This window comes from Cupressus sempervirens, chromosome 1 (genome assembly GCF_028749045.1).
Source record: "Cupressus sempervirens isolate cs-2001-9-10 chromosome 1, ASM2874904v1, whole genome shotgun sequence".
Taxonomy (NCBI): domain Eukaryota; kingdom Viridiplantae; phylum Streptophyta; class Pinopsida; order Cupressales; family Cupressaceae; genus Cupressus; species Cupressus sempervirens.
Genome location: NC_143118.1, coordinates 37,968,664 through 37,994,447, shown reverse-complemented (window position 1 = coordinate 37,994,447; position 25,784 = coordinate 37,968,664). Strand labels below are relative to the sequence as shown.

General features: G+C 36.4%; 3 protein-coding genes across 4 annotated transcripts in view; all 3 read right to left on the bottom strand.

Moving 5' to 3' along the window:
* LOC149576058 (uncharacterized) overlaps positions 1-25,784 on the bottom strand; it is a 156,032-nt gene that overhangs the window by 72,976 nt on the left and 57,272 nt on the right. The gene's annotated exons all lie outside the window — the stretch shown is intronic.
* Positions 3,968-5,007, bottom strand: LOC149576060 (uncharacterized). Its single transcript, XM_089816198.1, has 2 exons — positions 4,842-5,007; positions 3,968-4,745 (listed from the first exon to the last, which is right to left on the bottom strand). Exons 1-2 carry the CDS (start codon positions 4,990-4,992, stop codon positions 4,414-4,416), a joined length of 483 nt encoding a protein of 160 aa, XP_089672324.1. The 5' UTR covers positions 4,993-5,007; the 3' UTR covers positions 3,968-4,413.
* LOC149576059 (uncharacterized) lies at positions 6,404-7,616 on the bottom strand. The gene is made up of 2 exons (XM_089816197.1): positions 7,463-7,616; positions 6,404-7,207 (listed from the first exon to the last, which is right to left on the bottom strand). The coding sequence occupies exon 2, from the start codon at positions 7,182-7,184 to the stop codon at positions 6,408-6,410; it is 777 nt and encodes a 258-aa protein (XP_089672323.1). The 5' UTR covers positions 7,185-7,207; positions 7,463-7,616; the 3' UTR covers positions 6,404-6,407.

Below are 25,784 nucleotides of genomic sequence, written 5' to 3'. Positions count from 1 at the left end.
AACTATGCATAAGAACATTATAATATCTTCCCAAGACAGACGCCGATTAGGTTAGAATATATAAGAGGCCAATCCCTTCAAAGGAACGTCATGCTTTATTAGAACTGTACGATCTGTACAATCAGATCAATATGAGATCGAAGTTACAGAATTAACAGGTGGGAGATGTTTGGTACTACGGTGCCAAACCTATAAAGGATTGCAATTTCTATCTTGAGTTGGTCATGTAGTGCTTCAGGATGCGAACGCAATTGGAGTTTGTTTGAGCATATACACTTGAAGAAGCACAAAAGGTTGGCAATGAAAAGGTTAAATTATCTTGTGTCTATTCATTACAACCTTCAACTTCGTCACAGACAGATCTTGGGCATTCACATATCTCCTATCATATTAAAGGAGGTTAACTGACAAGGAGTGTGGAACGTTGAGATTAATGATCATGTCTTCAATGAAAGACTTGGAATGGGTTGATCGGGTGGATCAAGAGGCAGGAGCAGTAGTGATGGCACAACAAGAGGCTAGAGCATGAGGAGACCTAGTGAAGGACCTTGAGGCTGAGAGTGAAGGACCAAACTCTGAGGATGATGAGGATTATGAGGATGAGGATGACACAGTGAGAGAATATGGCTATAGCATCGTCTATGACCTATCGTAGGCATACTCATAGGAAGATATAGGCTACTGTGAGTTTAGCCTTCTAGGGCTTTTATTTTGATTAAAAAAATCGACTTTTGATTCCATTGATTTTATATTCCATGAATATTGTAGACATTTGACAGTGACACCATTTAAATTTCTAATTTGTTATTTAATTTAACTTATTTCCTTCAAAAATTTGTATTAATACTTATGTGATGTGTGTAAACTTGTGTATGTCTGCAAAGTAGCTTCTATTTATCTCAATTATTGTATATTTGAAGTTAATTGACTAAGTAATGTGTGAAAAAAGCTTTAAATACTTTAAAATTTTGAATTTCTTGGGGTTTTCAATTTGTCGAGTCCTTGTTAAGTCTGAGTCCAAGCTCGAAACCAATTTGCCAAGTCCGAGTCTTGTAATTATGATTAATAGAACAGTTATTCTTAATTAAGTCAATTAAAAGCTTCACTAACTATTGAGTTACTATGCCAGGTAGTATATGCTCCATGCTTCATGCAGTGGTGTTCATCACTGTTGGTGGTCATCATATTGGAGGCGTCAAATATTTTCTATTGTTTTTTATACATTGTGTCTCTCATTCGAAAGGATTGATTCGCTATTAGAATATGAGGTCTATTCAGATATATTATTATGTCTCTTGACTTGGAATTCAAGAGACTCCACACAGTTGAGAATGGGAAAAGTCTTCTATTTTGTCATCCATGGAGCTCTCCTTTTGCATTCATTGTGTCATCTATTTCAAGATGGATATTGCATTCGATGAGCCATATGTTCTCAAGAGGAATATCGACTTTCTTTTCTAAGCCTCTCTCGTGTGATATGTATGATGCTGGTTTCTTTATCGACTCTATATATTATTGTTTCAGAGTTATTTGCATCTTCTTCTTCCCAGCTATTGTCAATTGTTTAGTTCCGAGTGTGGGTTCATCTTATATTGTGGCTGTAGCATTGTGTGAAGCAAAGTTTGGTGGTCATCATTATTCTTTAGTGTGTATGCAGTTAGATATTTCTGAAGATTACCATGGAATTGCAGTGTGTGTTCTGAGTATTCTTGTTATCTTTCATTGTTGTTTATATAGTCTATTGTGAGTATTTTCTTAGGTGACGTTCATATATATTTCCTCGCAATCTTTGTATGGTCTTTATCAATTTTGTTTGAAGACATTGAGTATAGCTCTCATTAAAGGTTTGAAGTCTTAGCATTTGAGATAATTGTATTTGTTTTGAGCACTCAATAGAGGATCTATTTTGCTGGGTTCTTTCACCCTTGTGAAGGAGGGTATTCCCAGAATAATTGTTTGTGTCATCTGTTATAGTGTTTCTGTGTTTTGCATTCTTGCATTCTGGTTCAAAATTTAACAAAAACATGTAGCATGTTACTGTTTATGTGAATGCTTGCATAGTTCAATGAGATAGATGGTAGCTAACAAAGAGGTTAGAGAAACACCTAAAATTCAAGCATTTGCTTTGTATACATGTCAATGACACTGGAAAAAAACTTTCACTAAGGATTAATTTTGATGTACCATCCATCCTGACTGTTTTTATTAACAGTGGTTATGTTTCATTTGATGCCCTAGAGGGTAATATTTTCTGCTTATCATGGAACAGTGGTTCAGAATTTAGAAGAGGAATGATGTAATGTTATGTTCTTAATCTGGAGTCGAAAAATTGATTTATTGCACATGCATTATGTTTGAGATGATGATTACAAACTGACTACTTTTCTTTGGCTGAGTGGTTGCAGGAGATGATCATCCTTCCAGGAGTGGGAGGGTGGGGAAGTATCACTAGGTAAGGGGCATGCAAACATGGTTATGAACTTAAGCTATCTAAATCTCAAAACTTGCAAGTACTGGCTAGGAATCCTAGCTCTCATGCATCTCAAGTGGCTCAAGTATCTGAGAAGAGGTGTGGTCACTTAAACCTATGTGTACTTCATTCATCCAAAATGGTTCCTAAGACTTGTTTTGTTCTTCCTCCACCTCCTACTTCTTTAAAGTTAAGTTTCATTTAGCAAGATTGTTCCCTTCCAGATTCAGCAGAGTGGGATGAGTACCTGCCAGGTATTGCAGCAGTTTGATACATCACACACCCTAGATATTGTAGTAATTTTTGATACATCAAACACTCTAAGTCTAGATATTGGAAGCACGATTGAGTATGTTTCATTCCTCCTTGATGGTATTTTGACCATTCTTGTCATCTCATCTTCCATGTTGTTGATGTTTTGTAGCTTTTCTCGGATAAATTATTTCAAGATATGTATGCGATATATATATATATATATATATATATATATATATATGTATTATATTAAGAGATGTTATATATAAACAGACACGTCTCATGAAGGGACATGTCTATTCTTTCACTCTCTTATATAAATGGGGAGGCTGAAATTGGAAAACACATACCAAATACATGGCAGTGCTTAGTACATTTGCAGTGATCCCGAAAAACCAACATGGTGTATATATATATATATATATATATATATATATATATATATATATATATATATATATATATATATATATATATGAGTTTAATTATGATAATGAACAAACATGTCTATTCTTTCACTCATATATATATGTGTGTGGGGAGGCTGAAATTGGAAAAAACATACCAAATACATGGCAGTGCTTAGTACGTTTGCAGCAATTCCAAAAAACCAAAATGGTATAAGAGCGAGTTCATTTTCTATGCATATTATTTTGGGATACTATGAGAAGTCTGCGGAGCATTTGGAATCACTGTGCTTCATCATATTGACAAGGAAATTTGGTGTAATAGATATATAGATATTGAGTTCTAGATATTAATCCATTTAATATAGAGCAGGAGCCCTGGCTCGAAGCACAAATCCAGGTAATATGAAATCTAAGGAATTACCTACAAATGGTAGACATTGATAGTATCATAAATGGCTATCACTAATCATAAAATTCCCTCAGCAGATACAATACCCATAAAGGAACCATGGACTAAATCAAAGATAGTATAATAGTCAGCAATCATAATATCAGTTATATTAAACACTAGCCAAGAAGGTATCGATAAGCAAATGAATAACTAGTGTTGTACATGAAGGAATAACATATACCATAGTTGGAAAACTCGCCAAATGCAAAAACTCGCCAAGCCCCCCAAAAGTTTAATCGGGAAAAACTCGGCGATTTAAAAAAAAAACTCGGGAAAAACTCGAGAACCTAAAAAACCGTTGAAATTTAATTAAAAATACATTTATTTTGCAAAATTTAATGAGAAGATGCATCTAATAAATTAATTAAAGACAATACAAAAGAAAGAAACAAAGTTTAGATATATATAAATGCATAATGCGTACAAAATTGCATTCTCATGCAGAATGCTCATGGTAGGAAGCAAAATAGTAAATTACTAAATAGTTTCAATCTGTCAAACTAGAAGTAAATACTAAAAGTCTAAATACATCAATACAATGTCAATCACATCTTCCTCTTTCCACTTGCACTAGCAGGAAAGCGAGGGGGTCTAGTCCTAGAAGAAGTGCCCCGCACTGGGATAGGGCGTGAGCTGCGTGACCATGAACTCTGTGGCTGTGCCCCCTCGCTCGACGTCCCTACTGACTGGCTCGACGTCCTAGAAGAGGATGCATCTCCTCCTAATGGTAATGCCTGATCCTCGCTTGAATCATCATCATCCTCGTCCTCATCCTCAATGTCATCCATAGTGAACTGAAAATCAGTGTCAGCCTCCCCCTCCATGGCCTACCTCTCCAAATCAGCGATCTCATCTGGTGTAAACAATGGACTTGGCTCCTGTGCTGTCCAATCAGAATAAGGATCTATCTCATCTAGATCAAGCGGACCAGGTAGTTCTAAGAGCTGTGACTTTTTTATGCGCAACTTAAGATTATAGTGCACATAAACAAGGTCATTAAGCTGTTTTTGAGTCATTCTGTTTCTTTTCTTTGTATGGATGGACTCAAATAAGCTCCAATTGCGCTCACAATGGGATGAGCTACAAGGTTGGGATAGGACTCTGAGAGCAAATTTCCTTAAATTGGGGGTATTGCCACCCCAACTTGCCCACCAAGCATCTGCAAAACAAAATTTAAAAAGTTATAAAGCAATAAAAAACAAAATCAGAAGCACAACTTATCAATTAGCAAAAGTTTTAAAGTTTGACGCTTTACCTGGTGCTTGAGTAGATCTTGCTCTCTTTGCTAGCATAGAAGAGAACAAAGGACCCCTTGATTCCACATAGATTTGTTGTTTGGTCACAATAAGGTCTCTCTCCTCTTCACTTGATATCATTCTCTCAATGCATTTAGAGAGACCTTCCATGACCTCTCCAGTAGGATCTGAGTAGGAATCATCAGCCCTAAAACAAATAGAAAATGATATCAAGTCTTACTACACAACCTTAAAAAGTAAAGTAAAATAAAGACTTATTAAAATCCCAACTTCAAGGACAATCAATTATCATAGTACCTGAATTTGGGATTGAGGAAGTAGCCTGCTGCATGAATAGGTTGGTGGAGCATATTGTTCCACCTCCTATCAATTATTTCCCAAATGGGGTCAAATCTGAGACTGTCCCCGTGATAGTAACTTCTAACAGCCTCTTTCGCCCTATCCATGGCCTCATAAAGACCTCCCATTGGGGATTGCTGCCCATCACATGCGCGCAAGACTAGAACCAAGGGCAGAGACATCTGCATTTGAAATTTGAAAAATACAAATTAGTTAATAACATAGTAAGTTATGAATTGAAAATGAAACTTGAATACACTAAAAATATAATGAAGTTACCTCGACAATCTCCTTAGCCTTTGCAAAAAAGCTATCATCAAAGACTATTCGTGCCACAGCTTCTCCTTCGGGCTTCTTTGAGTAAGGTGAAGCAACCCAATCAGCACACACAAACATTTGCTTCAAAGCCAATATGTGGTCAAAAATACTTTGCAACGTCAAGAAGACAGTTGCAAACCTTGTCATAGCAGGTCTCATCAAATCTTTGCCTTTAGTGGCTTTTCTCATCAAACTGAGAACCCATGGGTGATTATAGATATATTTCGTGACTCGCCTAGCATCTTCCACAACTGGACTCACCCAATCAAGTTTTCCTATGTCCTCCAAAAGAAGGTCAAGGACATGTGCTGCACAAGGTGACCAAAAAAGTGTGGGATGCCTCTCTTGGAGGATTCTACCTAAAAGATTAGCAAAAAATCAATAATCAGTAACAAACTTTCCATATTTAGTATTTACAAATTACATCAAATCTAAATTGAATAATACCATAGCATTACATTCATGATTCATATTGATTCAAATATAAAAAATTAAATCTACCTGCTGCCACATATGCTACTGCATTATCTTTGATTATTTGCACCACATTCTCTATTCCCACCTCCATGACAACATTCTCCAACATTAAAGCCAATGTGGCTGCATTTTTCACTTTGTTGGAGGCATCGACAGATTTCCAAAACACCACATCATCTTTGCAAGCAATCAAGAAGTTAATAATGGTTCTACTTCTTCCATCTGTCCACCCATCAGATAAAATGGTGCAGCCATACTTCTTCCACTCTTTCTTTTGGTCTTCTATCAACAATCTTGCCCTACCAACCGCTTTGTCAAGCAACCTACAAAATTTAAGTGTAATATTAAATAAAGTGTAAGTGTTAGTAAAAAATTAGAAAATAAGTTATAACAATTAAGATTTAAAATATAACAATGAACTAAAGTGAATCTCAATTATTTACAATTACTAAATAGTAAAATACTAACCTTCCACTCATATCCTTGCGATTAGGCGGCTTGTATCCTTTGCCTGATATTGTCATTGCATTCACCATATTGACCCAATAGGGACTATCAGCGGCATTCATTGAGATATTGTTGAAAAACCAAAAATCAGCTGCTGCAATATTAGTTTGCTCATGCACCTCCTTAAACCATGCAGTGCCCTCTAATGATGGTGGTGCTCCAAGTGTGTTCCTGGGCACAAAATAACCACCTATCCCTGATGGGGATCTGGATGGTGATGATGAAGAAGTAGGAGATGTAGAAGAAGTGGAACCGGTAAAAGAGAAATTTTGTTTGCGGATCCGTGGGCCACGAAGAGATCCTGGTATGTTCTCAAGTGCTTCTTCTTCCTCTTGCATATCAAAAGGAGCTCCTTCAGATTCAGCTATGGCTGCCCTCATAGCTATTTTTGCCCTCTCCCTATTCAATTTTTTCTCTTCAGCAGCTGCAAGTAGGGCATGGATGAATCTTTTTTCTTCATCAGTTACCTTGAGACAAGGATTTGACTCATGTTTCTTTATGCCTGCAAGGTGGTATTTGAAGCGGTTTATGCCTCCAGAAATAATTCTCTCACAGGGAATGCATATCACCTTCCCAATATCATTTGGATTTGGAGCTTCATAGGCATACCGCCATGCCTTATCTCTTGCATTTTTAGGCCGAGTGCCTATATATCCAGATGGGCATAGTGTTTGTGGCCACTCTTCTTGTGGGTTTGTCATTTTTTTAATGGTTGACCGCTGCCCTACACATAAATATATAGAGAAATGAATAAACAAAGTTAGAACTTAGAAGCTAGGGTTTCAAATGATTCAAACTTCAAACTTGAACCATATCCTTAGCAAACAACAAACTTCAACCATATCCTTAGAAGCTATTGTTTCAAATGATCCAAAATGATTTTAAATGATTTGAAAACATTTACAAAAAACAACAAAAACAAAAGAACATTTGTTACAAAACTATAAACAGTTTTCAAACTATGATAAGATGAACATACCTGGAAAGAAATTTGTCTTCTAAAATCGGTTAGAATCCTCTACAATCCACTCAAATCCGCCTTGAATCACTTGCAATCAGCCAAGAATGCCTCCAAACCTTCTTCTCTTCACTCCTCAAGGTTCTAAACAATGCAAATACAAGAAAGAATGAGAAAAAACACACTGCCGCTTAAATCCGTCACAGGCCGCGTTCACCAGTAAATCGCGAGTTTTTCCTAAAAACTCGCCGAGTTTTTGCCGAGTACTCGTCGATTACTCGGCGAGTTTTTACCAGATTGCCGAGTTTTTAAATCGGCGAGTTAACTGGTTAAAAACTCGCCGAGCTAGGAAACTCAGCGAGTTTTCCATCTATGACATATACAATGACTATTAGTTCCAAAGAATTAAATGTCTTAACAGTTATCCTCAACATAAAAAAGGTAGATCAAATCACAGATCTGACAAGAAGAATAATTATGAGGATTTGCTATGGGGATCGATCAAATACTGAGATATGCATAATATACTAATTACAAACTGTAATTGATGGCAGTGATTATCATTAAATATCACAAAGACGACAATCACAGCGATGGTGATTATGTATCACAGAGATGACAAATATCATTATCACAGAGCAAGCTTGTAGAACAATGTCAAGTATTGAGTGAGCTTCAACAAAATGACAACAGTGAAATGAATAAATCCATTTCCAATTAAGCTGGGAAAGAATATTTGTTACAGTTTATTTGCCAGAGCTAACTATAGCCATAGCTTTATATTGCATCCAAGAGATTGCATGGCCATAGCTATATATTACACATGCAGATGACAATCAGAAAATTGGCCAAATTCACCTCTTTGAATTGTAATGCAGCTTCCAGAATTTGATTATTACTTGTCCTTTGAATATCAAGTAATGATCTTCAACAACAACTCTACAGATTTGAACGCTGTTGTTCAATTTGTATGTGAATTTCCCTTAAACCAGTCAATAAGTGTCATGTCTCCTTTTTAGTGACATGCTATTTTTCAGTGAATTTGCCTATCATGGACTCTCGTAAACAGATGATTTTGGTGAGAGAGTCATTCTGATGATTATTTGGGGATTGATGGTCTTATTTGCTCTTGGAGAGATGGGGTTTATCATATTTTTATTTTGTGTTATGTGGGGCCAAAATATTATAATTTTGAGTTGAGTTGCACTTTTTATTTTATAAAGTTACTTTTTATATAAAAGTGCATGACAAAGGGATTTCATAAGAATATTTTATGGATACTTCTAGAAGTTCTTAGTGGCTTCTTAGAAAAGTGCATAAATAGAGTGTTTGGCCTCTCATTTGGACATCCCATGACTTGATTTTACACTACTTTTCCCTTTGAGCATTTGTGGTGCCATCTTGGTCGGCAGATTGTCATTTGATCATTAGGAACGGAGTCTCCTAAGGATTTGCATAACTGAGGAGGTGAAATATCCTTTGAAGGGTTGCACTTTGGAAGTGGTATTCAGCTACTTCAAGTTGGGCTTATTTGGACATTTCCAGCAGGGTTCAATTTTTAGCTTGGACATACACTTTTGCTCATATCTCACTGTTGGCTTGGAGTTTGACTTTTATTTTCTGGAAGAATTTTCCTTAGAGTCTGGCGATTATTTCTATACCATTTTCAGCACCTTTCAGTCTAGCATTTATTTTTGCCAAGTGTCATACCAGTCCGTACATGTACAGTTGTACCTGCAGGTCGTACGATCAACAAGTCTAAGGGTAGGTTGGAGTTGCATTATCATCATTTCGTCTTTAGTATTCAATCTCCAGCATTTGCTCAATCTAGGTTCTTTCATTTCAGTTAGTAATTGCAAAAAATTCTTAGTTGCATTCAGCTAGTAAGGGTTTGTTTGTAATGTGCCATGTTGTAATGCTCTGAATTGAAATCACATATCATATGTAAAAGCATTTGGTTATCATTGAATGAATATATTGGCACTATTTTACATCAACTATTTGAGTAGATTTGTTGCACAACAATTTCTTTAATTCAGCATTTTACTTTCAGCAGTGTATTTAGTTTGCATGTCAAGTGTTTGACGAAATTTCACAATTCAGTATTGGTGGTTATTAGTGGCCTATTGGCAAGGGCCATTACAGCAGTATCAGAGCGATGTTCTTGCCATCCTGTTGGGTAAAGAATCTTTATGCATTCTTCAGCTTTTGGGTATCACAAGTATTATACACGCAGGAGAGCAGCACCTGAGGGTGAGCAGGAATTCAAAGATATACTTACTATGGGTGAAAGGCAGTCACAGAGTCCACCTAGAGTCCCCAGGACTGATGACGATGAGGCTAGAAACTTCTTCCGGCTATGACTACTGGACAACAGGAAATAGTTCAGTCTATACGTGCATTGACCACTATGTTGGAGAGAGTTGCTCAGCCGAGGAATCAGGAACAGGGTAGGGGGACACTAGAGCAGGATAACAGGAGTGTAGCAGGTTCACAAGGTGCTCCTAGGCACAGGTCATGGACTACAAACAAGCCTACACGTCCTACAGTCCTTAGAGAGGCGACCCAGGAGACAGTAGAGGATGATATGCCCGAGGACTTTCACGATGATCTTCGAGCTGCAGATGCAGAATGGCAAGCTCTACCTCCTCATGTTCGTGAGTTGCTGAATTTTGATCGCTACTTGAGTCAGAGAAGAGAGCACATGAGGAGTAGCAGGCAGAATTAGAGGACTAGAGGAGGTCAAGACAGTGAGTTGCAGCGAGTTGCTAGCAAGCTCACCTTACCATCATTTGACGGCAGTGGACAGATGACAGCACAACCTTGGATCAATAAGTTAGATACATTCGTAGCATTGAGGCCTATGTTAGAGATGGATGCTATCAGGTATGCCACTTTGCATTTAAAGGGCGCAACACATGATTGGTGGTCACATGGTATGGTTACATTGCAACATAATCAGGTGACATCCTATCAGGATTTTGTGGATAGATTGGTAGAGCGCTTTGATAAGAAAGATCCGGAGGTCTTCTTCCGTGATCTTGCACAGCTGAGACAGACAAACAGTTTGGAGGTCTACATCAATTAGTTTCAGAGATTATCAGTGATGGTGCAAGATGTGTCCGAGAGGAGGTTGGTTATACTATTCACAGAGGGGTTGTTTGAACCTCTAAAGGGGTGGATTAAGGCATTCGATCCCCCTTCATTGCAGGAGGCTATGAGGAAGGCAGAGAGCATGGATCTCACAGCACCCTCCAATAGGTTCACCTCCAGGAGCACTTCTTCATTCAAGGACAATAAGAAGTTTGATAAAAACAAGGGCAAAAAAGGTGACACCAAGGGTAAGACTACTGCACCTTTGGATATGGAGACACTAAATGACTTGCGCAGGAAGAAGCTACGTTTTTTTCTACAAGGGTCCCTACGATAGAGATCATGATTGTCCTATGAGGCCTGAGGGGAAGGCCAACAGGGTTATGTGGGCTTACTACGAGGGTTCAGATTCTGATAATTCTGAACATGAGGTTGATCATAGTGATGCAAAGCCCGAGGCAGAGGCAGAAGCAGAAGCTCTAGAGACTATGGAGCAGCCCGAGTTGCACTTACATGAGGCATGTTTGTCTAGCATTCAGCAGGAAGGATCTTTTAGACTGCATGTTGTTCTAGCAAGGCAAAGAGTTATTACTTTGGTTGATACAGGTGCTACGCACAATTTCATTGATGCACATTTTGTTGAACGTCGTGGAATTATGACTGAGTTTGAGGGACTACGAGTACAGGTTGCTAATGGTTACACTCTTAAGTGTAACAAGATGGTTAGAAATTTGCCTTTACGCCTGAACAACTATGAGTTCAAGGCAGACTACCATGTTGTCAACATGGGTGATCTGGATATTGTTCTTGGGATGGAGTGGTTGCGCTCATTGGAAGAGGTCACCTTCAAATTGAAGGACATGGAGATTAAGTTTGAAGTGGATGGGAAGCAACACATTTTTAGAGCCATCAGGAATGGAGACATCAAGATTATTTCCTTCAGACGGCTGGGGAGGATAGCCAGACATGATGACATTGAGTGGGCAGCCGTATGTACTCTCATGCCTACACAAGAGGGAGAACATAAGACAAAGTATCACCCAAACATACAGAGGTTGAGAGTGAGGTATGACAGAGTTTTCAGTTACATCCCACCTGGCAAACCACCAGACAGAGGTATTGAGCACATCATTGAGTTGAAGGAGGGTGCTAAACCCGTGATGATTACACCCTATAGGCATCCTAAGAGGTTCAAGGATGAGATCGAGAAAACCATGAAGGAGCTTCTTGCAATGGGTCACATCAACCCTAGCAAGTCTCCTTTTGCTTCTTCGATTTTGTTGATTAAGAAAAAAAATGGTACATTGAGGATGTCCATTGATTACAGAGTGTTGAACAAAAGGACAATCAAGAACAGGTACCCCATTCCACGGATTGATGAATTGATTGATGAACTTCATAGTGCATGTTACTTCACAAAGATTGATTTGAGATCCGGCTACCATCAGATCAGAGTTAGAGAGCAGGATATTGAGAAAACTGCTTTCAGATGTCATTGTGGGCACTTTGAGCTTGTGGTCATGCCATTTGGGCTGACTAATGCGCCTGCTACTTTTCAGTCCACCATGAACAGGGTCTTCTGTCACCAGTTGAGGAGGTATGTGTTAGTCTTCTTTGATGATATTCTGATTTACAGTCGGACTTGGCAGGAACACATGGAGTACTTGGAGACAGTTTTGGGGATCCTGCAATCGAAGTCCTTGTACACCAAGGAGTCCAAATGTGATTTGGGCATGACAGAGCTATTGTATTTGGGTCACATCATTAGTGCAGAGGGAATAAGGATGGATCCTAATAAGATTCGTGCTATTGTGGATTGGCCTACTCCAGAGAACCTGACATAGTTGAGAGGGTTTCTTGGGTTGTGTGGTTTCTACCGCAGATTTGTCAGTGGGTATTCATGTCATGCAGCTCCTATGACAGATTTGTTGAAGAAGGGAGCCTTTGTTTGGACACTTGAGGCACAAGCTTGCTTTGAGAGATTCAAGGAGATCATGACTACATGCCCTGTGTTAGCATTGGCTGACTTCTCAAAGCCATTTGAGCTTCAGTGTGATGCATCTAGAGAGGGTATTGGTGTTGTTCTGATGCAGGACAAGCACCCCATTGCATTTGAGAGCAAGAAGCTCTGTGAGCCAAAAAGATCATTTAGTATATATGACAAGGAGATGTTGGCTATTATGCATGCATTGGCTAAATTCAGGCAGTATATGGTGGGTGGTAAGTTTTGCATTAAAACTGACCACGATAGTTTGAGACATTTCCTTAGACAAAGAGATCTCAATGACAGGCAGCAAAAGTGGGTTAGTAAACCGTAGGCTTATGATTTTGATATCTCCTATGTGAAAGGGACTCAGAATGTGGTAGCAAATGCATTGTCACGTAAACCACATCTTAGTGCTATGATTCAGATATCAGAGGATTGGAGGCACTTGATCATTGCTGAGTATGCTAGAGATTCATGGGCATCTGAGATTGCTGATGGGACAATTGCCGATACCAAGTATACACTAGTAGATGGTTTGATTATCTACAAGAATAGGATATTCTTAGTCCCAAGATCGAAGGTGAAGTGTATTGTTATGAGAGCACTTCATGATTCACCTACAGCTGGACATCCTAGACACTTCAAAACGTACTGGCAGGTACGAGAGCAGTTCACATGGAAAGGGCTCAAGGCAAATGTGTTGCAGTATGTTAGAGAGTGCCCTGTTTGTCAACAGAACAAACAAGAGCATACCTTTCCAGCAGGGCTCCTACAACCACTTCCCATTCCTGACAGGAAGTGGGAGTGTATATCCATGGATTTCATTATGGGATTGCCTAAGGCCCAAGGGTGAGATTGCATCTATGTGGTGGTGGACAGGTTGACGAAGTATGCACAATTCTTACCCATCACTACTACTTACACGGCAGTGCAGGTGGTTGGAGTCTTTTTCAGGGAGATTTTCAAACTACATGGGATACCCTGGAGCATAGTGAGTGACAGGGACAGCAGGTTCTTGAGTCATTTTTGACAGGAGGTGTTCCGTTTATGTGGCATGGAGCCCACACCTAGCACCAGTTACCACCCATAGACTGATGGGCAGACAGAGATAGTAAATAAGTGGGTGGAGGGATATTTTAGGAACTACTTGGCTAGTCAGCAGAAAGCATGGGTTAGATGGATTTATTTATGTGAGTATTGCTATAATACTACCTATCACATGTCTATTCAGATGACTCCTTTCAGAGCAATATATGGCTATAATGCACCGAGCTTTGTTGATTTGCTTGTGAATGATGTTAGAGTTCCTCGTGCTAGGGAGTTGCTTCAGGAGAGCAAGGATATTGTTAATGCTCTCAGAGATAATATTGCCAAAGCACAGAATCAGCATAAGCAGTATGCAAATCAGAAGAGGACAAAGAGGAGTTTTGAGGTTGGTGACATGGTTTACCTCATGCTACAGCCTCACCGACAGTCTACTCTCAGGAAGAGGGGATCAGAGAAGCTTAAGCCTAGGTACTATGGCCCTTTCAAGATTATCAGGCGGATAGGTGAAATGGCTTATGAGCTTGAACTTCCAACAAACAGCAGGGTGCACAATGTTTTCCATGTGTCACGGCTCAAAAAGGCGTTGGGTCAGCATGTTGTGTCTTCAGCAGTTCTCCCTCCATTGGATGATGAAGGGAAATTGGTTCTTGTTCCCGAGTGCATCATTGACAGCAGAGAGAGGCAGCTCCGTAGGAGGACTATCAGAGAGTACTTGGTGAAGTGGAGAGATTTACCCGAGGATGTCACATGGGAAGGAAAAGATATTTTGCAGCATCCAGCTTTGAGATTGCTTGAGGGCAAGCAATTTCAGGAGGGGTGAACTGTCATGTCCCCTTTTTGGTGACATGCTATTTTTCAGTGAATTTGCCTATCATGGACTCTTGTAGGCAGATGATTTTGGTGAGAGAGTCATTCTGCTGATTATTTGGGGATTGGATGATCTTACTTGCTCTTGGAGAGATGGGGTTTATCATATTTTTATTTTATGTGTTATGCGGGGCCAAAATATTATAATTTTGAGTTAAGTTGCACTTTTTATTTTATAAAGTTACTTTTTATATAAAAGTGCATAACAAAGGGATTTCATAAGAATATTTTATGGATACTTTTAGAATTTCTTAGTGGCTTCTTAGAAAAGTGCATAAATAGAGTGCTTGGCTTCTCATTTGGACATCCCATGACTTGAGTTTACACTACTTTTCCCTTTAAGCATTTGTGGCGCCATCTTGGTCTGCAAACTGTCATTTGATCATTAGGAATGGAGTGCCCTAAGGATTTGCATAACTGAAGAGGTGAAATATCCTTTGAAGGGTTGCACTTTGGAAGTGATATTCAGCTACTTCAAGTTGGGCTTATTTGGACATTTTGAGCAGGATTCAATTTTCAGCCTGGACATACATTTTTGCTCATATCTCACTGTTGGCTGGGAGTTTGACTTTTATTTTCTAGGAGAATTTTCCTTGGAGCCTGGCAATTATTTCTATACCATTTTCGGCACCTTTCAGCCTGGCATTTATTTTTGCTAGGTGTCGTACCAGTTCGTACATGTATGGTTGTACCTGCAGGCCGTACGATCAGCAAGTCTGAGGGCAGGTTGGAGTTGCATTATCATCATTTCATCTTCAGTATTCAGTCTCCAGCATTTGCTCAATCCAGGTTCTTTCATTTCAGTTAGTAATTGCAAGAAATTCTTAGTTGCATTCAGCTAGTAAGGGTTTGTTTGTAATGTGCCATGTTGTAATGCTCTGAGTTGAAATTGCATATCATATGTAAAAGCATTTGGTTATCATTGAATGAATATATTGGCACTATTTTACATCAACTATTTGAGTAGATTTGTTGCACAACAATTTTTTTAATTCAGCATTTTACTTTTAGCAGTGTATTAATTTGCATGTCAAGTGTTTGATGAAATTTCACAGTTCAATATTGGTGGTTATTAGTGGCCTATTGGCAAGGGCCATTACAATAAGCACAACTCTAATTTTCTCCTTAGTCACAGTAAAAAAATAGTAGGAGAAATGGCAAAGTCACAGTCCAAGAAACAATAACAATTTACTATACTTTAGTAGCAAATTGCAAGACAAATTAAGAAAGAAACTCAGTATCTCCCAACCACAGTATATACAACAAGAGATATTAATAATAATTTCATAACTTTAATCCACAATAACCTCAGTTGTGGATTAAAGCCACAACCCAGCTTCAAAACCCTTACACTTCAGCAAAGGCCACAACATATCAGAACTCAGAAAAGCCACAAAGGCAACAAAAACATATAAATATTTAAGCATGCTTTTCTCAACAAATGGGCTTGTATTTATAACCTCCAAATTCCCTTTTGCTGCCAAAATGTAACTTCACTTAAGAAGCTTCACCACACAACATTAATTAGAAGCTTCCTTCAGATTCTCTCACTTGACTTGGCTTACTAATTAATAAATGGCACTTTCCAACGATAACTCAACTCTCAACTTAAGTGAAATTATAAAGTTAAATTATAACTTTATAATAAGCCATTTAATAATTAATAATTATTTGGCCACTAAACATATAATAACTTCCAAAATACTCATCATTTAAATATGTCATCTAAAATAGGAATCGTACCTATTATTTCTCCATGTGATCAAATACACTTTCCAAAAATAGAAAGGGTCCATCTCGATCAACACCAACTTACCACAAATAGTAAGTACACAAAACTAAGCCCAAACGAAGTCTGATCTGAGCCAAGCAAAGACCAACCTGTAGCTTACTGAAATGTAGAGAAGATAAAACCCTCTCAAACCAAGCCACTACCACAAAAAACCCTCTATCCACAATAATTAGCCTACGAGGATCACAATAATAGGCTTACCCCTGAAACTCCAATGCTGAGAAAAATGGAAACATTACAGTCCTCCCTCCCCGAGATTGCTTGTCCTCAAGCAATCCGGCTACTCAATGAACTCCAACCTCCACCTGGATCCCAAATGAAGAAGTGTGTGACATCCCTGTCAACACTAAACCAACTGCACACCAACATCATCAAGACTAATCGCATGTCCTGCAACCTAACACCCAAAACTTGTGTGGATGATGTAGAAGTCCGAATGTCACCAAAAGGCAACTCTAAAGAAGATCTATGCAACCTCTTCTTCCCTGTATCCACCAACATAATATATATTGGATTGGAATCCTGATCATCACCAGCATGCATTGAAAAAGATGTAGCTACAGGCGAACCATATGCACTCATGCCGACTATATCAACAATAGGTGTAGCCACATCAAAATATATGGACACAGGAACAACACTAACTGCCGCAATAGAAAACTGAACCGAATTTGCAGTTGATGAAAATTCATAATCATCAACATGTGTACCATCATCAAAACACACATCAAAAACTGCATGCATATCGAGTAAATTCCTCCATAGATGGCTCAATCGGCGCAGAAGTAGCCGCCAAAACTAATATGACTGTATCATCACATGCTCGTACTCCCACTATGATCGCATCACCATCGAATGCATAATCCTAGGGACTCATGCCAACAACTGCATCATCCAACTATTTTACAATACCCTATATCTCAGATTCTCCATCCCTAGGCAAAGAAGTACATCCTCTATGAGTATAATATCTACCTGGAATGAATCTCCTGTTACCATCCATGTCACTATACCAATCACAAAAATAATCTGACAAGCTCAAAAGTAAGCACCGACCAAAATAATAACTAAGCCCAATTCCTACAGGCTAGCAGGAAACCACTTTGATACCACTGTAAAAATCTCGACTTGATACTACTTAAACCACATCAATTTTCTTCATTAATCAGAGATTTGGCATTTAACCAAACACTTGGCAAACATACTTATAGGCGCTGAAAAAGAACCAGAACATATATTGCTACTGTATATATTAATACCTTTTGAATGCAAATAAATAAAATGTGCAACACTAAGGTATTAAGTTCAAGAAATGATAATCTTTATTTTCTCAAAGCCAACTCTGATTTATTTATAACAGGATCAATATTAATCAACAAATACATTAATTAATGATAAACAATGTGGAATCTGGCTGTGCGTGAACAGTCTTTCAATACCCATGGGCAATCTAAAAGTGAATGCAAGGTTTTGTAATGATTTGCAGATCTCAAATAATGTCACACCTATCTCCCACATTAGTTGCAGCTCTAGCACATAAATACTGGTCGCAAAAATCAGTAGTAGACCTGTGATAATGAAGTTCAGCCCCAATATACATATGCAGATGACAATCAGAAAATTACCTAGATTCACCTCTTTGAATTGTAACGCAACTTTCAGAATTTGATTATTACTTGTCCTTTGAATACCAAATAATGATCCTCGGCAACAACTCTCCAGACTTGAACGTTGATGTTCAATTTGCATGCGAATTTTCCTTAAACCAGTCAATAAGCACAACTCTAATTTTCTCCTTAGTCACAGTAGAAAACAGTAGGAGAAATGGAAAAGTCACAATCCAAAAAGCAAGTACAATTTACTTTACTTCAACAACAAATTGCAAGACAAACTCAGAAGGAAACTCAGTATCTCCTAACACAATATATACAGCAAGAGATATTAATAATAATTTCATAACTTTAATCCACAATAACCTCAGCTATGGATTAAAGGCACAACCCAGCTTCAAAACCCTTATACTTCAACAAGGGCCACAAAATATCAAAACTTAGAAAAGCCACAAAGGCAACAAAAACATATAAATATTCAAGCATGCTTTTCTCAACAAATGGGCTTGTATTTATAACCTCCAAATTCTCTTTTGTTGCCAAAATGTAACTTCACTCAAGAAGCTTCACCACACAACATTAATTAGAAGCTTCTTTTAGATTCTCTCACTTGACTTGGCTTAACTAATTAATAAATGGCACTTTCCAATGATAACTCAACTCTCAACTTAAGTGAAATTATAGAGTTGAATTATAACTTTATAATAAGTAATTTAATAATTAATAATAATTCGGCCACTAAAAATATAATAACTCCTAAAATACTCATTTAAATGTCGTCTGAAATAGGAGTAATACCTATTATTTCTCCATGTGACCAAATGCGCTTTCCAAAAATAGAAAAGGTCCATCTTGATCAGCACCAACTTACCACAAATAGTAAGTACACAAGACCATGCCCAAATGAAGTCCAATCTAATCTAAACGAAGACCAACCTGTAGCTTACTGAGATGTGAAGATAAGACCCTCCCAAACCAAGCCACAGCTACAGAAGACCCTCTATCCACAATAATTAGCCTATGAGGATCACAATAATAGGCTAATCCTTGAAAGTCCAATGCTGGGAGAAATGGGGACATTACATATTGTGTTTATGTGCATAACTGTTCATTTCCGCATTTTAAGTTTCTTTAAGTTTCTTGTGTGGATAAAAGTTTTAAATTGGCAAAAGCATTATTATACTGATTCACCCCCCCTTCAGTATAACTATGTGCTCTTCATATGATTTGCATGGTGGATGTTTATATGGTACGCATTATGAAAATGAGTATGCATATACCTTATAAACATTTTTCGAGTACATGGTGAATGTTATACAAATTGATATTCTATAAGGCCATTACACAGAGTACTTGCTAAATATCATGCGACTTGATGTTCTAGAAGGCCATTACTCACAGGGTACTTGGTGAATATCACATGACTTGATGTTCTAGAAGACCATTACTCATAGTACTTGGTGAATATCCTACATCTAAACATTTTGGAAGGCCATTACTCAAAAGAGTATTTGGTGAATATCATTGATATTCTAGGAGACCAATACTCATGATATCATATGTGATTTCAAACATTTTTGAGTAATTGGTGAATATCATGTATTAAGGGAGACCAATACTCATGATATCAAATGTGATATCGAACCCTATTGAGTAATTGGTGAATATCAAAAGTTGATATTTTGGAATACCAATATTCATAATATCAAATGTGATATCAAAATGTTGAATATCTTCGGATCAAAGATATTCTTATATTACATGAATATCTTTGAATCAAAGATATTCTTATATTACATTGAGGTAATATATGGTCATGTGTTTATCCTCCCTAGCTAAGAGGGAGTGTTGATGTTTTGTAGCTTTACTCGGATAAATTATATCAAGATATATATATATATATATATATATATATATATATAAGTATAAAGGTGTAATTATGATAATGAACAAACATGTCCCATGAGGATGTAAACGTACTAACACTGTTCGTGATCTTTGTGTGTTCCAACTAACATTCTCAATGCATATGTATATATCCTTTAAGAGGCATGTCTCTTTAACTCTCATTAGTTATTATGATTAAAAAAGTGATAATAACTCTTTTATATATATATATCCAATGAGTTTTATCTAATTGAGGGTACAAAACATTAACACTGTCTCTTAGCTAGGGAGGATAAACACAAGATAGATATTACACCATTGGTAATATTAGGAATGACAATTTTTAAGGATATCTTTGATCAGAAAATATCTAAAATTTTGATGTTACGAATATTGGTCTCTCAAAATATCGACATTCAATATTTACCAAATACTCTAAGTAACATTTTGATATCACATTTGATATCATGAGTATTGGTCTTCCAGAATAATAATTGATGCAACCAAAATTCCTCAAATAATTAACCAAAAAATAAGACAGAAAGAACACAAAAAATAAATATTAGAACTCCAACTTATTCTATATTCATCTTCCAATTATCTTCCCCAATTCCCCGCCTCTAAAATGAGAGGAAATACAAATCTGAAATTACCATTTTTGTCAATTTTTTCATAGAATCGTTTTTTTGCCATTTTTGGTAATTTTTTAAACAACTCGAAAAAAGCTGATTTTTTTCGTGAAGCTTCCTTAAACTGAGTTAAGATGAACTGTCAACCAACATTCGAAATTGAAAGTAATATTTTGAAGTTATTAATAAAAATTAACTTTCTAAAAAATTAAGAAAAACTACTAAAAGCTCCTCCATCATAAAGCCACTAAAAGCTCCTGCATCATTCTACTCAAGTTGAAAGACACAGCTTCTGCAAGTTGTTCTTGAATGTGTATAGTTTCTTTTCTGGAACTTTTCATTCCATGTATCAAACATTGATTTTATTGACTCGGAGGAATGCAAATTTGTTCCTTCTTACTAGTCTTACAATTTTTTTACATTTTATCATTCATCTGTGCAACTACCACTAAATCCCTTTTACTCTTATTTTTCTTAACCCATATTCTACTTAACATCTTCTCAGCCTCTAAAATCAAAAATCTATCTCTTCTGTATAAACCTTTGTACCATAATCACTTATATCTTCAACATATCCACCATTGCCACAATTAACATAATACCTTTGGAAACATTCATATATCTCATTAACAAAAAATTCTAAAACATCTTCATCACAAAACTTATTAGAAACAACCATTTTTGTTTGCTCATTCTAAACATAAGGCTAAAAATGACAAAAAGACTCTTTTGCGGCTATGTTTATCTTGGCTTCTTCAATTCTTGATGTCAAAACAGTCATTGGTATAATCACCATTTCATTTTTTAGCTCTTCCTTTATTTTTTGTGTCTCTTCTTTCCTTTTCTTATTCTGAATAATCTTCTGAATAGGCCATGTGATCTTCTTCTTGACTGGTAGGTACCACTTTTACATTTCTAATTCCATTAGCTTTCTTAATTGTTGAAAACTTTGTTGTAATTCTCTTAACATTTCTTTCAACTCTAATCGTCTCATCTCTTCCTCCTTCCTCTCTTCCTCTTTTATTTTATCTTTCTTCTTTCCTCTTTTGCAAATACTTCATCAATAAATCTAGCTCTTCAAACGAGTCCATCCTTTGTCACAACTAGATCTTTTCTCTTTTCTACCTTGATTTTTGGAAACTAGTTCCTCTTCTCAACCTGCATAAACATAAACTCATAACCAAACAAATACAAGAATGTTATTTTCTCAGACCTTTTGAGCTCTAATACTAGATGATGCAGCCAAAATTCCTCAAATAACTAACCGAAACATAAGAGAGAAAGAACACAAAAAATAAATATTAGAACTCCAATTTATTCTTTATTCATCTTTCATTTCTCTTCCCCAATTCGCCTCCACTAAAATGTGAGGAAATACAAATTTAAATACAAATCCAAAATTACCGTTTTTGGCAATGTTTTCATAAAATCATTTTTTTGCCATTTTTGGTAATTTTTTAAAACTCGAAAAAAGCTGATTTTTTCGTGAAGCTTCCTTAAAGTTAGTTAAGATGAATTGCCAACTAACATTCAAAATTGAAAGTAATATTTAGAGGCTATTAATAAAAATTAACTTTCTAGAAAATTAAGAAAAACATTAAAAGCTTTAAAAACTGCTAAAAGCTCCTCCATCTTAAAGCCACTAAAAGCTCCTGCATCAATAACACATGATATTTGCCAAGTACCCAAATAAGGTTTTGATATCACATCTGGTACCATGAGTATTGGTCTATCAGAATACATGATATTCATCAATTACTCAAAAATATTTGATATCACATCCAATATCATGAGTATTGGTCTTCCCCAAAATATCAAGGATATTCACCAAATACTCTTTGATTAATGACTTTCCAAAATGTTGAGATGCAAAATGTTTACCAAATATTGTGAGTAATGGCCTTCCAAAACATCAAGTTGCATGATGTTCACCAAGTACTGAATGTAATGGCTCTCCAAAACATCAATTTGCATAACATTAACCATGCACTCAAAAAAATGTTTATAAGTTATGTGCACGAGCATTCTCATAATGCTTACCATATAAGCATCCACCATTGAAAGTATAATCTATCATGATCTGAATGGACATCGTAAGATATCCATCATAATAGAACATTACGTTATTATAAGATCATCACCTTTCAATAACTTCTGCAAATACAAGTGACATTATTTGGAAGTCATCACTTCCTCATGATGCACACAGGGGGTAGGTCCATTAAAATCACATAATCACGAGGTATATTCATGAATCACAATCCTATTGATTGCTACAATTTATTGAACACTAGAGAATCCATCTCAACATGGCTTACTCCCTTTGATTTTGATATGATCAAGATCTTCAAAGATCAATTGAAACATGTCATTTATCCACTCCTTGAAACAGATGTGTCAGACTCCCTCTGGACATCAATCTTTTGAGCCACTCAACCAATGTTGCCTCTGATGAAGTGTCATACTCCCTCTTTTTCTTGCAAGAACATTCTTGGAGAGAAAAAATCAAGGGGAATAGCTTTTTATAGTTTGCATAGAAATACAAAATGTAACACTCAAAGATAATGAATACTTATTTGTACATCCTTGATCTGAGTTGCTCGAAGCATAAAACACCTATCTACTCATAAGTCAATAGCACATCAATGATCCAAAAATCACATATACAATGACATGCTAGAAAATCACTCAAAATGCCTATTTGCATTTAAGGAGACCCACAATAATTTCTCTAGGTAAAGCTGATCAGCGATAGCAATCCAACATTAACAACAACTCTATTCAAGGAAATAATTAAATCTTTCCTTCTAGTCTTGGCTTGTAACAAATTTTGTTCCAAAAATTATTTAGTATTCAAGATCAAGAGGAGAGTTTTTAGTGATATCTTTGACCTCAAATCCTTTTAGCTAGCTAATAAGCATTCAAATAACTATATTAGACTTGATCTCTTGTCTGTAATTGTTAATTAATTGTGTGCGTCTCTCTATAGATAAAAATCATTGACTAACTTCTGCAGATTGAGTCCCAATTTGAATAAGTTAAACATTGCCAAAAAATAAAATTATATGATGTCATTGATTCTTAATTTGGAGTATCGATAGAGATACAAGTCATATGCTATGTTGCCAATTGACCACTGATCTGATATTATATTATCGTTGATTGCTAATTAGACATTGCTCAATATGATATTTATTCTCTATGTACAACATATATAAACATTGTTCTATTGTCTTTCAAACACGAAGGAGCCAGAAGGTTGCTCACAGCTTAGTGTGTCAAGGTATTGTTATCTCTAAAAGTTGCACCCTTGACTGAATTCAAAAAAAGTCACTTCGAGAAACATGGAAATGCTCTTGCATAGTGGGTGTACCAGAAATAAGAGTGAATCTCTGAGTTCTAGGTCGACTCTTTATGATGCTTCACCTATTTGCTCTTCAAACATAAACTTAAAACTTGGGAGGGAAAGAGATAGAAGGATAACTAAAATGAAACTTATCAACTGAAAAGGTTATACACCAAAAATGACAACATAACAGGTAACTGGTCTCAATCTTGCAAGGTTGTATCTTGTAGGTCAACACTTCTCTTCTATATAGGTTTCCCTGAGTATTTCGCAATCAGGTCCTGAAGATAATAGTTAAGAAAAATAGACTTTTTACTTAACAATATTGTGGACACAAACTATAACCTGCAAACAACATACACTTCTATAAAGAGGTACTAGCTGAGACAAAGTAATGAGGAATGATAAATTCACAGATTATCTTTATCAATCATGCATTGAACACAAAGATATAGAAGAAAAGAAGGTTAAAACTTCAAAAAGACTTACTCCAAAATATTCAGTCACTATATAGTTGATTTCCAAACTGAGTTACAAAAAATCTACAAAAGTATATCAGGGACAAAGATATATCACAAAAGTTTATTTGCATAATCAGAACCCCCTACAAATGAACCCAAAGCTCATACTTATGCATTTTACAGCCAATTGCATCATAAATGCAAAACACCCACTCCTTGGGCGAGCTCAATCAAAAAGGCACTTTTTGAGCCCCATACAAAAACTTCAAAAGAGGAATAAGCGGCCTAAAAGTCATGGCCTGATAATATCATCATAAAGACCCCTTATAAATTTAATCTTATCCCTCAAAATATTTCAAAAAGTCTTCAAAATACAATAACTCTTCATCTGACTTTCTATCTCCTTGTTAACTTGCCAAAAAAATCCATTAACCCTTAATATATGAGTAAAATTTATTTATAATATATTTAATATTTAATTGAGAAATTTATAATTATTACTAATAAATACTAATTATATTGATATTATTAAATGACAATTAAATCAATTAATAATGTCAATATAATATATATTTATTATTAATAAGTTATAATTTTATCAAAAATATTTAAATATATTATAATATTAAAAATAAATAAATATTATTAAGCTTTAAAGCCAAATATTAATAAAGTGATTTAAGCTTCATCACTTTAATTAATATTTCTTACATTAATGAAGTGGGAAAAGGACCACTTTGGCACTTTGGAAGTTAAATAAAACTCACTCATGTGAGTAGGAGGAAGAAAAATGCAAACAAATAAAGTCTTCCATGGACTTAGAAAAAATAAAACATAAGGCAAAAATGCCTTTTCCCTCCACTCACGTTAACATGAGAGAAATATTAGGGATTTACAACCCTAAAACATTTCATTGTTTCATTTGCTCTTTGCTTGAGCAGCCATATGGAAGAAGAGAAGGGTTTGGAGAAGAGAAAAAATGGAGGTCGCCTGGAACTTTTTCTGATCTTGGTCCTTGCTCATGCCTTGATTAGAACTTGTATCTTAGCCTTGGCAGCTCGAAGTTGAAATTTGGGCACCTTTTGTGTGATTTTTCTGCTGCTGGGACCAAAACCCGTTCATGTTTTTCACTACTTCTCTTGTTGGGCTGCCATGAATGGAAGAAAGAAAAAGCTTGTTGGAAATGAATGAAGTTGTTGTGCATTTTTTGGGGCTTCAATCTCATATTTCAGAGGTCTTTTTAACAGCAAATTCATCTATTTTAATTACTTCATGTCTCATGCTCGAATCTAGGCAATACCTGGAAGCAAAAACGTGAGCTCTGGATGAGGAAAATGACAAACCTAGCATATCTGAATTTTTACCGAAGATCATCTTATTTGGTGAGCATTTTGATATATAAAAGCTCTTTTATTTAGATCTCATGACTTCACTGTCGTGATATGGTTTGATGCTGGTCTCTTATGTAAATTCGAACAGCTCTATTTTGGGCATTTTTTGCTTTGGTTTGAGTTGTACTTTTATCTCTGTACTTTTTGCTTTACATCTAATGGAAAGAACCATATTTCCTTGGGAGCATCTTCTTATTATTTACACGAAGATAGCTTTGAGATAGAGTTGATAT